At 44.4% G+C, this 13,123-nt stretch overlaps 1 protein-coding gene across 5 annotated transcripts in view; it reads left to right on the top strand.

Annotated features, from left to right (window-relative positions):
- FBXW11 (F-box and WD repeat domain containing 11) overlaps positions 1–13,123 on the top strand; it is a 74,692-nt gene that overhangs the window by 43,286 nt on the left and 18,283 nt on the right. For all 5 annotated transcript variants that reach the window (XM_085073234.1, XM_085073235.1, XM_085073233.1 and 2 more), the window contains 2 exons: positions 8,082–8,268; positions 9,022–9,112. In XM_085073234.1, the coding sequence (XP_084929360.1) occupies positions 8,082–8,268; positions 9,022–9,112 (278 nt within the window). The remainder of the gene's footprint in view (positions 1–8,081; positions 8,269–9,021; positions 9,113–13,123) is intronic.

Below are 13,123 nucleotides of genomic sequence, written 5' to 3'. Positions count from 1 at the left end.
TTGAAATCAATCCTGTGTTGGGCTGCAATCACATTAAAGGATAACAGTGAAGTGCCACTCTCAGGCACATGGAGGGACTTTTGGGGTCATCCTGTGCAGGGCTAGGAGTTAGAATTGATGACCCTTGTGGGTCCCTTCCAACTCAGGATATTTCATGATGCCTTTTCAAAAGATGGCTTCACTTGTCCTAAAAAAGTCAAATTCTTTTGTTTTAAACTGAGGTAGTGCTTGCTTGCTGCTGTCCTGACCAATTTCACACCTGTGAGAATGTAGGAAAAGTGGAAAAAAAGTTGATGGAATCTGACTTTCCTTGTTTTCAGTGACAAAGTGGTACCTCTGGTGTGTTTCTTGATCTGAGTGACTGTTTTGTAGCTGTTGTTAATCACATTTAGAGAGTTGACATCCCATATTTGAGTTTCATTTTCCTGCAAAGTGATATCTGTACACGGACCTTTGAAATCCCTGTGAATTTTAATTGTTTCAATTTATTACTGAAATCCAGCCAAGTGTTCAGCAGGTCCCTCTAATCAAAAACAGCTCCTTTTCACCTTTTTCTATAAAATGGCAAAAAAGTCTTGTAGAGCCATAAGAGATGGATGTCATGTTTTCCTTTGAAAAGTCTACCAATAGATGTTAAATTCATTTAACTTCAGAAAATGAATAATTTTTAGTACCTATTTCAGAAACTTTCAAAATAAATTACTGTCTTTTAATGTAGAATAGAGATATGCAGCTATTTCAGGTCTTTCTGTGTCTTAAACTTAGTCTTGCATGTTGTCTGACATAAGTCTAGTGGGCCTGTCCTTTGTGCTTTGGACCTATTCCTACTATGTTAATGAGGGTAAATATTTCACTTGACATCTCTTCTGAATGTAGCAATTTAAATCTATGCACTTCTGCGAGAAGTACAAATTTTAAGAATAGCCTTGATGGCAGAGCAAAGCATTTGTGTGTTCTCAGTGTGGGACTTTGAAGGCTCTGTGTGCTCATAGAAGATGAGATTGGCACATTTTAACGTCAGAAAACACTTTAATGAGTTTCTGACTTGTTAGAAAATCTGGTTTCAACTGTGATCAGTGTTATACAGAATGGTGAAAATTGGACATCTTGACAAAGAAAGAGCTTTTGGCTAATAATTGGCAGTTGATGCTTAAAGCTCAGTGAGATGCTGGATCACAGTGTGCAGGCTGTGTGTGCCAGGAGGGCACAGTGGGCACAGTCCCACAGTGAGAGCTGAGTGTGCTGAAAACCTTGTTTCAGCTCAATCAAACATTCATCAGGCTGTGGTGCCACTGTGAGCTGGAGCCTGGAAAAGCCTTGGGGAGAAGTGAGTTTAGTGACTATATCCTGCAGCCAGGAGGGACATGGGCACAGCCTGAGGCTGCCAGAGCTCCAGGAGTGTTTGGACAGCACTGCCAGGGATGCACAGGGTGGCATTGTTGGGGCATCATTCCTTCTCTGTCATGTGTCATTTTTCTTAATCAGTTTGGGCAACTGCATTTAATCTGGAGAATTTTAGAAAAATCTTTGTGGTAAACACTGTTTCACAAGAAAGAAAACTAAAAGCAGTTGAACCTAAGTGGCTGGACACACACTGTATTACTGAGACATCCCATTCATTTCTGAATAGGAAATCATAAAACCACAGACTTGCCAATGCTGTGTTTGCCTCATGCTGGAAGGTGTTGGTGGGGATAGAAGCAGGTGCTGGTGTGTGCTCTGCCATTGTGACTGTCTAGCAACAACTTCTTTATGGTAGCAAAATTGTAGCTAAATCGAATCACTTGAGCAGCGTCTGAAGAATCTGTGTGTTCTTACACAAAGGATTTAAAATGCAACATGGATTGCTGATACTGGGATATGCCTATAATAAACTCCCAAAGTGTGTGTGCTTGATTCAACTATGGAAACCCAAAAGATGCAATAATAATGACTCTGAAGGGTATTTCAAGTTTTATCCTCAAGTCGAACTGTTCAGTGGCTTCTGAAAGATAATACAGGGATGTGAGAATAAGAGGAAAATCCCAAACCCAACAACAAAAAAAAAACCCCACAGAATCAGGCACATGTTCAGTTAAAAGGATGCTCTGCAGTGTGGTCTGTTCTTCGGTGGACTTTGGGTAACTTTACAGCTCCTCTGTGTTCTCATCCTCTCCTTTAGGGCAGAATAATGGCTGAGTTTGTTGCCAGGAGATGCAGTAACAGATAAACAATGTTTATTTATCTGTGTACATCATGGAATCACAGAATGGTCTGGGTTGGAAGAGACCTTTCAGCCCATCTCATTCCACCCCTTGCCACGGGCAGGGACACCTCCCACTGTCCCAGGCTGCTCCAAGCCCTGTCCAACCTGGCCTTGGACACTGCCAGGGATCCAGGGGCAGCCACAGCTTCTCTGGGCACTCTGTGCCAGGGCCTGCCCACCCTCACAGGGAGGAATTCCTTCCCAATATCCCATCTAACCCTGCCCTCTGGCAGTTAAAGCCATTCCCCCTTGTCCTGTCCCTTCATGTCCTTGTAAATTGTCTCTCTCTGTGTTTCTTGTCAGCTCCTTCAGTCACTGGGAAGGCCACAGATAGGTCACTCCAAAGCTTCTCTTCTCCATATAATTTCAGCATCTTCTATTTGACCATCACTTTTCCCCTTGGGAGTTGTTCATTTCACATCTGACATGTTCATCACCTTTACACTTCAAAAATGGCTCAAAACCGTAAGCACAAGATGTGAGCAACATATTCCAGTGCCATACACAAGCTTTCCTCACTTCATGGCTGAAATACGGCCACAGTTAAGGTTTGCTTGGTGCTCTTCTCACTTTCCCTCATCTAAAGGGTTTACTACACGTGATGGTTGGTTTATAAAATATGGTAATTGGGCAAAATTACACTTCTTTGGTGTGAGAACATTATCCAGTCCCAGGTCCTTGTTCAGCACAGATCCCACATTCCCACCTTTCATGGAGACACCAGGGTGCTTAGACCTACTCATGCCAAGGGCAGCTGCTCCTTTGGCTGTACAGACAGTTTGTCGTGAACTTTGCATCATCCATTTTCTCATTCACCTGCAATCTTTATATGCAGGAGTAAAGAATTTTACTCCTGAAAAGTGCACGCATGGAGAGATTTGCTTGTCACCAGAGTATAGTGAGCTCCTGGCTTTTTTGGAACCCAGGCATAGCTGGGGGGCATTTTTCTTCCAACAGAAGGGAATTCAGGACATCTGAAGAGGTTGGTTTGATGTTTGTCTGCTCTCCTGCCAGCCACTGCTGACTCCCAGTGCCTGTCACATGGAAGGGACAGGGCAGCAGCCATGGGTCTCTGGGAGAGCAGGAAGCTGGAATTTGGTGCCCTTGTCAGTCTGTCATGTTTTGCAGAAGTACTGTTGGCATCAGGGTGTGTTCCTTTCTCTTCAGTAATTTCTGGGGCTGCTGCAATTGTCTGACTCTCTTGGTGTTTACTCCTGGTTTCTTCTAACTTATTGCAGAATTTACAGTCATTAATTTTTTTGTTTATTTAGTGACCATGAAACACGGTAGCCTAATTTAACTGAATTATGAATTCTCACGTTTCTAAGCAGTACAGTCTCTTTCTTACTGAACATTTTGACTGAATGTTCCTGTGTGAGGTAAATATTACCATAACTTTAGCTACACAAGCAGAGAGGACAGCGAGTGCATAATGTATTTCTGGAGAGGAGAAGGTGACCCAAGGTCAGATGGTGAATAATGGCTGTTGAAAGAAATGGTGGAGTGGAATGGGAACCTGAGACATCTTTTCTCCAGGAACCTCAGTGTAGGGCTCTGCTCACATGGAGTTTGCAGTTGCAGGGATTGAATGCCATGGCCTCTGCACTGTTTGTTTTTGGAGCTGCAGTGCTTTAGAGAGAAAATTCTTCCTCCCCATAATGTTATGTGTTCTGTGCTGGGAAGATCTCAAGAGTCTGTGGTGATGGCAGGGTTAGAGATGGACTGCACAGCTCCTTCCTCTGCCCAGCCATGTGTCCTGGGGACAAGGAGGCCAATGGATGCTGGGGGCATCAGGCAGAGCATTGGCAGCAGCCAGGGAGGGATCCTGCCCTGTGCCCAGCCCTGGAGGCACCTCTGCAGTGCTGTGCAGCTCTGGATCCTCAGCCCAGCAGGGACCTGGAGCTCCTGCACTGGGGCAGCTGAGGAAGGCCTGGAGCATCTGGGTGCCCAGCAAAGGCTGAGGGAGCTGGGGCTGTTCAGCCTGCAGAGGAGCCCAGCTGAGAGGAGCCCTGAGCCCTGGGTGTCCCTGTGTGCAGGGAGGGTCACAGCAGGGCCAGCCTCTGCTCCGGGGGCAGCAATGGCACCAGAGGAAGGGCAGGGACTGAGCCCAGGGAGTTCCCCCTGCACAGGAGGCACAACTTCTTCCCTGGGCAGTGCCAGCCCTGCAGAGATTGTGCAGAGAGGCTGTGCAGTGTCCCTGCTGGAGATATTGCAGAGCTGTGTGGCCACCCTGCTGTGCCCTGTGCTCTGGGATGGCCCTGCTGGAGCAGGGAGGTGGCACCAGAGGAGCCCCTGGGGCCCTTCCAGCCTGACCCATCTGGGATTCTGAGGTAGGTTGTTGTGTTGTTGAACACGACTACTTGGTACAAAGTCTCAAATAACTGTTAGATCTGTTCCTGGTAAAACTTGGTGTGTGCCCTGTTCCTAAGTGGAACCCTCACAATCAGAAATTAACTCTGCCTACAGCAGACCTATTTGTGTGTTTGTATCATGTCCTGGACTTTTTACAATCTGTCTTCTTAATACCCAAGGACTCAGGATTTTAAACTGACTCTTGAGAGTGACCTTGCAATGATTGTGTTTTCTGGGGGAGAAACCTTGAAAATTGTTTCAAATCACATGACATCACAGTAAGGTAAATTTATCCCAGGGAAACAGTATTTAGAATCTCAGTCATTATTGATGGGAAACACTGGGATGTGCTAGACATCCACTTTCACAATGGATTTAAAACGCGCTGGTATTTTCTTCCAACTACTGCTGCTGTAGGAGATGGGACACCTTAATGCTGCTCTGAACATGGTGGTGTTAAGAGAGAATTTGCTGGTTTGGAAGTGGTGAGATTTGAAACCCACCAGTTATTTGGATATTGTTACATTTCAGTTCTTTGAATCTGTTTTTATGGCTGGGGTTGAAAAATATGTATAAACCCAATTTACATTGTAGGAGCTTTCACCCTCCTTTAAAGCCTTGTTACAGTTCTCTAAATTATGCAGAAGAAATTAATAAGACCAAATGTGTTGGTTTCTGCTTTCTGTTGCTGTTCATTTTTATGAAGGCCATGTGAAATTTAGTGTGCAGTGGAGGACTGTATGAACACACTTTCTTAATGCCTTAAAAAAATAACAGTAGTTCCTTTGATTTGTCAGGACTATTTGAAGCCTGAAGTGGGCTGTCGTGAGATAAACTGGAAAATTTAAAAGGTCATCATCTCCTGCTTTGAAAGGTTTTTTTCATGCTTGGCCAAGGAGTGTATGTACTCATGAAAATGAAGTTACTCAACATCTCAGATTCAGGGGAGTTGTGTGGAAAGCAAAATTGCAGGTCCTTTGAAATAAGGAACAGACTTAGCAGTGACTTTTTGTGGGATCAGTGATGCTGTGGTTGGAATGTGGGCAAGAAAAGTTTGGTTGCTATTTTAAATTTAGTGCTATTTTAAGTTCATTAACCAGAGTGGTTTCTGTGTATGGACTCAACCTTTACTCAGTAAAGGTCTGGGCAAGGGGCAAAGGCAAATGTGTGCAGTGTTCCCCCTGCTTTGTGTCCTGTGAGGTCTTTGCTGGCAGCTCTCTGCAGTCATCAGATTTATTGTGCTTATTCATCCTAGCAGCTCCTGCCTGACTGCACAGTGCTTTGGAGAAGTATTAACTGAGTTAGGAAATCAAATCTTGCAGCACAGAGTCCTGGATCACTGGGCCAGATCCCAATCCTGACATGTTGACATCCTGACCCCAAGCCTGACATCCTGACTCACCACATCTGGGGTGGTGAGTGCATTTCAGACATAAATTCAACCCTATTGTGATCTAAAAGCATCAACAGGGGTTGTCAAGCTGCTTCTGGGGTCTTTGTAGGGAATGTCTGTGTTCCCAGTCCCCTGAGAGTGGGGCTCTGAGCAGCTGCTCTGGAGGGAGCTGTCCCTGCCCATGGCAAGGGGGTGGAATGAGATGAGCTTTAAGGTCTCTTCCAGCCCAAACCATTCTGGGATTCTGTGGTAAATGTTGCTTGTTGACCAACATACTCAGGCTGCAGGTGAAATTCAGCTCCTGGGCTGAGTTCTGCCCACAGGCTTTTGTTTGGAGTCCCTTTCCTTGGCAGTTCTCTGTGGTTCCCTGCTGAGCCTGCTCTGCCCAGCTGTGGTATGGGATCAGCAGTGCCTAAACCTCAGTGCCCCAACTGTGGGAGAGCAGCAGCTGCAGGAAGGATGCTAAAGGTGATACCTGTTCATGTGGATATTGTAAATACGTTGGGAAATCTTTGGGAAGCTGAACTAAATCTATCCTGCACTGGAATTGAGGATGCAGACGCTGTCACCCCTCATCAGTTGAGAGTTACTCGACTCCTGCTGATGCTGAGGGTTCTTAGCTGGTTCTTACACCAGAACAAGTTGCATCCATTGACTCCCAAGCAGATGCTGTATAGAATGTTACAGTCTGAGTTGCTCAAGTTGAGGTTGCTTTAAAAATATTGCTGGTCCTGATTTTTTCTTTTCTTCAGCTGAAGAAAAGCTTCAACCCCCACCAGCTTCAGGAATAATTTTGAAAATGATGGATCTAGGGACAGTAATCCATTAATTGGGAATACTTACCTGGATGCTAAAGTACCATTTGCAATGAACAAATTACTGTCCAGCTCATTGATTTCCACTCCCTACAGCAGGCTGCAGGACAGGGTGTCTCTGGAGTATCCTCTGCCACTGGAGTCCTGAACAAAATTCAGGAGTGGATTTGGCACCTGCAGATTATGGAAAGGATTAAATAGGAAAGATATCCTTGCAGGAAAGTGTCTGCAGAATGTTGGCTCACACCTTCCCTGCTCTGTCTGTACTTGTTCTTGTGGAGTCCTGTCTCCTGCTCAGTAGAATTCTCTATTGCTACATGTGTTACATGTTACAAGAGTCAGTATTTTAACTTTTTGTTGCTGCTGCTTAGTAAAGCAGTGCTTGAAGACGACACTCTTTTGGGATTGTGTGCTCAAGAAGAAAAGGATTCTGTGCCCAGAAGTAGCAAAATACTTACTGCTGCTTCCACACGGCTGAATTTTGAGTTCACAGAACCACATAGAATGGTTCAAAGCCCATCTCATTCCACCCCCTGCCCCCACACCTTCCACTATCCCAGGCTGCTCCAAGCTCTGTCCAGCCTGGACACTTCAGGGATCCAGGGGCAGCCACAGCTTCTCTGGGCACCCTGTGCCAGGGCTTGCCCACCCTCACAGGGAGGAATTCCTTCCCAATATCCCATCTCTCCTTGCCCTCTGGCAGTTAAAGCCATTCCCCCTTGTGCTGTCCCTCCAATTCCTGATTAATTGTCCCTCTCCAGGTCCCCTTTAGCCCCTTCAGTCACTGGAGGGGTCTCTGAGGTCTCCACACAACCTTCCCTTCTCCAGGCTGAACATTCCCAGCTCTCCCAGCCTGGCTGCACAGGGAAGGTGCTCCAGTTCTGTAGCAACTCCATGGCTTTCTCTGGACTTGCTGCAACAGTTCCATGTGGTTTTGTTCACATCAGAGTTGTGATCCCTGCTGCAGGTGGGATCTCAGGAGAGCAGAGTGGAGAGGAGAATCCCCTCCCTGGATCTGCCCATGCTGCTTTTGCTGCTGTGTAATGCTGATTCTCCCTCCAGGGCAGAAGGACAGTCCAATAGGCAGGAACGACATGAAACCTTGGAGATATTTTGGTGTATCTGTGTGCACTCACTTGGCAGTGGTGCTTCTAGGAGTGACAATGTTCTCATTTTGTGGCAGTGCCCTGAAGCTCTGGGTTCTCAGAGGGTGTTTGTTGCAAGGCTGATTTCGTTGTTTTCTGTGCACTGACTGGTTGCCTTCATTTCTTTGTAGAGCAAGGCTTAGATCACATAGCAGAAAACATCCTTTCATATCTCGATGCCAGATCCCTGTGTGCAGCAGAGCTGGTGTGTAAGGAATGGCAGAGAGTCATCTCAGAGGGCATGCTATGGAAAAAGCTCATTGAGAGAATGGTACGCACAGACCCGCTCTGGAAGGGGCTCTCAGAAAGGAGGGGTTGGTAAGTACCTGCATTCACCTTCTGCAGTGTTCTCCTTCACAAATTCCCTCAGAATGAGCTCTGCCAAAAAGGAAGTTTAGAGTAAATGGGTATTGCTGAGCTCCTGATCTCTGTTGGGAGTGGGGAGGGCCAAAGCTGTCAGTTCCCCTTTCTGCTCTGGCTTTGTCCCTGTCCTTTTGTGCTCCCATGCCTGTCACCATTTTTTCATGCTTAAGTCTGCGTGCAAATTTGGGATTTCTGTCTTGCAGGGAGAACAATTCCATCAGCTCACAAAAAACAGTGGTAGAGCATTTGCAGGGCTTTTTCTCAAGTATTTCCAATTCAACTTTTTTTTCCTTAAAATGTAAAATAGCAGCTTGGTCTGAAGAAGTTCTCAAAGAGAAGCCATTGCTGTTTGTGGCAGTGGAGTTTTTCTGTTCTTTCCAAGTTTCTGGAGAGCTGTTCTGCTTCAGAAACCTGTTTCCCTGTGCTCTCTAGTGGTGTGCCTGAGCAAAGGCATGCACAGAGCAAGGGGATGGCACCCCTTATGGAGCAGGGAATCAGAATTGGAAAACACTTGCTATCTTTTTAATCTTGGACATTTTAAATATTTGTCAAATCACAGAGTCACGAGGCCTGTAATAGTGATACTAAAAATTCTTTCAAGTATTTTTGAGAATTTGTGCTAAGAGTTTGTTCTGGGCAGGCTTTGCATTCCTGTGAAGTTTGGATTCTTTGTGGTACACTGAAAACTGTGCTTCTCCTTCTTTCTAGGGATCAGTACCTGTTTAAAAACAGACCAACAGATGGGCCCCCCAATTCGTTTTACAGGTCCTTATACCCAAAGATAATCCAGGATATAGAGGTAAGTGTTCTGATCTGGGCTGTCTGCAGGATGGATAATGGTGCTGATTTTGGGGTTCCAAAGGTGGTGCATGTTGGAGCAATGGATCTGTATCACTACTGCTCTTGGGATGATTCAAAAAACACCCTCAGCAACTCCCTGCCACAGCAGGTGCGTTATTTTAGGTGTTAACACCATCCTTTTTGAATGTAAAGATTTTTGGAACTCTTCTGGACTATGGATTTTAATAAAATAGCAGCTTTAGGACACACTACTGCAAGATAATTCCATGTACTGCTGAGTGTTTGATGTATTGGCTACACTCACTTAGAAAGTGATCTGAAGGTTAATGTCTTAAACACCAATCACTTAAAACATGACTTCTAAAGCAGTGACTGACTGTTGCAAATACAGCTTTGGTCCCCTTATGGGATTTTTCCTCTCTCCAGTGGTTTGATGGGAGCAATAATCAGTTCTGTGATGGTAAACTCACTGCGGCATCAGTGGTAAAGAAGCTTCAAATGTGAAATTTTGCTTATCTTGTTTTGAGATTCACAGAGTTGCTTGGTGGTTTTAAAATATTTCTGATAAATCAGGATCACCTCAGTGTTCTGCCAGCAGGAGAAAATGTATCTTGCTCTGTTTGCTGTACCCACCACAAAGCTCTGAAGTTACACCACAGACTGTCATGGATTTGGTTCAGGACGGGAAATTACTGGTCTGAAATTCATTAGTGAGGAAATGTGTTTTGATGTTGAAGACAGATGTGAACTAATGGAATCACTCTGCAGAATGGCAAATGGCAATTTATGTTGCTTAGCACTCAGGAAACAAAATTATCATGAACTTTGAACCCAGCTGTAAAATGGTTCTGCTGGAAGCCATAAAGTACTTTCCAAATATCTTTTTATAAACCTTGCTACATCATTTATAGACATTCAAAGATAAAGAACTACGCATGAAATGCACCTTAGGCAAAATATGACCAAACTTGATATTTACCTGTGAGCTGAATTTATTATTCAGCACTTTATTATTTGAGGGAAGATGTGTTGTCCCTGTAGGGAATGAGAATGATATTGCAATGATGAGAAGCCTGTGGGATTAAGAGCTCTTAAGAATCTTGCTTTCTGCACAATTCTGGCCTAGTTTTATAAAGAAAATGGGTGAACAGCAGCATAAAAACTTTTGCATGGACCTCTGTTTGGCATTACTGTAACAAAACAGTTTGGCATTACTGTAACTCACACTTTTGATGATATTCTTCTGAAGCTCGTTTGGGTAAGTGGAATATCTGTGTAGGCATTGTTGTTAGAGATGGAAGGATTCCTTGAAGGTGTTCTGAGGGCTTTCTGAGGTTTCTGAAATGTCTCAGTCTGCTCTTTGATACTGTGATTCTTTAGTTGCTGTAGATTTGCTTTGCAATGCACAGAAATGAAGCTCCTGAATCAGGCAGTCCTTGCTAGGATGAAACAAACAGGAAAAACACAAACCCCTCATGTTTCTCTCATCCCCAATATCAATAATAAATATGAAAAAATTGTTAGTCTCCAAATATCTGAGAGTAGGGAAAGGATAAACCATTAAAAATATATTGTAATGGGCATGTTCCTTAAAAAAAAATCCTTAATTTCATTAAATTAACAATAAATATATTAAACCCTCAAATTAGGAGGACAAATTTGCCCTGCACAGCCTGGTAAGTAAGAGCTCATCCATTCCAAATAGATACAAAACACATTAGTGCTTGCAAGTCAAGAGACACAGGTTTCCAAGACTCTTTCGATCCTTAAGTTTCTTTGAGTTTCAGCTCATGGCTGTTTATTTTCCACTCAGTGAGGCTCAGGTGGGTGATGTGGTGCTGTAGGACGTGCAGAGTCAGGGCTTGTCCCTGGCAGGCTGTGGGATGGAGCTGAAGCCCAACCTCAGGCTCGCTGTACACTGGCATTAGAAACAGGGCGCTGAGGAATGAGCCTGGGAGTGAACAGGCAGGAAACTGGGAGCTGTTGCCATGGATTCTGCCCACTCCAAGCTGCCTGGCAATCCAGCTGCTGCTCCACGTGCTTCCTGTAGTTTCTGTCAAACTTGTACCCTTAAAGGTGTTAAATTTTCCTGGCCATGCTGGTAGCTCCCAGGTGTCTCAAGCTCAGGCCGAGCAGGGAAGCAGAATCAGGGCTGCAAGGGAAAATCCCATGTAGTTCTCTACCTTCCCTTCCCTTCCGTGCTTGTCTGCAAACCCTTGGAAAACTGGAGTCCTTAGTGGTTGCAGTCACTTGGGGTGGGAATTAAGGTGTTGGCAATGACCTCAACACCATCCATGGCCTGTAGGCACTTTGGAAGTGCAGTAAAGCTCAAATCAGCCAGGACCTGTCAGCTGTGGGCTGCTGCCTCTGCCCTTCCTGGAGCAAGAGTAAGGGAAACCTCTCAGTGCCCATATCCAGGAAGGAAATGCATGTTTGTCCAGTCTTTCAGTGTGGAGAAGTCTGTGTTTGAAAAGCAGTGGTCAATTCCAGAGCTACCAGAGCTCTGTTTGCATTCCTGCATTGTGGGCAGTGCATTCCTGCTCCCGGTTCCTCAGAATTGCCAGACTGGAGGGAAGGCAGGAGGACAGGACAGGGGGATTGTGCTATAGCAGATTTTTCTCTGCTTGCATATTCCCTCCAAGCCCTCTGAAACATTGCTGTTTGCCAGGTCTCCCACCTGCAGAGAGGTTGGTGTTTGTGCTAATAGTCAAGGGCCCAATAATTCTTCCACTTCCAAAAGTCTATTAGAATTTTGCAAATAAATCACCCTTTAAAGTACTTTTCACAAATTGCTTCCCTAAAGGGCTGTCAAAAGAAGCTTTTAACACTGTTTAAAATGTGGAGAGTGAGTACCAATAACAACCAAATTTAAGATTCACTTTCCTCTTTTTCCTGTTTTTAAGCCTGAAGTTGCTCTTCCACAGTTTTGTACTTTTCCCATTCTTCCATGTTTCACAGCAATGTGCAGAGGCTTTTGAAATAAGATTTCATCTTAGCTGTGATGAAGAATGTTTTGTCTCTGAATACCAAAATGTTTTTTCTTCAAATATTTGCCTGGATCTTTAATAAGATCTTCCTGTTTCTGTCAGAGGGTCAGAGTTTAGGAAGCAATATTAGCTTTTATAGAATTATATACCTGTTGTTAGGAGACAAATCCAAAGGACTTGATTTTTTAATACTGTGAGATATGTTTGATGTAGGACAAAAATCTTATCATTTGGTGTTTTAACACAAAGATTAACCAAATTCTGCTAGATTGTTTCTAAGGGTGAGAGTTAGGAATTTACTGCAACTGGTACTAAACTGGGTTGTGGGCAGAGAGATAAGCTCAAAGGAAAATGTGCTCTTTGACTGTCAGAATTTGAAAAATAATCCCAAACCTGAATTACCAATTGGAAGGAAAAATGAGGAGTGATAAACTGCAAATTTGAATTCTTTCCCTTGGGCTCTACTTGTATTGTGGGTCAAAAGTTCATGCAACCACAAAGTGGTGGTAGCCGAAGGTAATACAGGCAGGGATTTGGCAAAAGGAGCTTCCCTTGCCTCTCCAGAAATGCAGTAGTGCCAGTGTCTGTTTGTTTCATGCCAAACACATTTTAGGAACATAATGTCACTTCTGAAGTCATTTGATTTGAAAATAAGAGGACATTTAGAGATCTGAAACCAAGTTCTTGGAAAGAGATGGTTACTCCCCACCTCTACTGTGAAGCCAAATGTTTAATTAGGTTTCATTCCACAAGAGGTGGTCCAGTCATTCTAAATGTCTCCAACTCACATGTTGAACTGCCAAGGTTCTTCAGGCGCTTTTTAAAAAGGAAAACCTTTTGGATTTGGGGGGTTTATCCTAGAAAACTGGACTTGGTTTGGGACCTTGTTTGTGGAGGTTGGTGTGGGGTGTCCTGTGTGGGGTTGGCTGTTTGGCTGGGGCTGTGTCTGCAGGCACAGTGCCAGGCTGGGAAGTTTAATCCTGCTGATTCCAGAACCCCAAGTCCCTGGAATTTTTCCATAT

Source organism: Lichenostomus cassidix, chromosome 13 (assembly GCF_008360975.1).
Source record: "Lichenostomus cassidix isolate B80296 chromosome 13, HeHo_3.0, whole genome shotgun sequence".
Lineage (NCBI taxonomy): Eukaryota > Metazoa > Chordata > Aves > Passeriformes > Meliphagidae > Lichenostomus > Lichenostomus cassidix.
This window is presented reverse-complemented; position numbering and strand designations above follow the sequence as displayed.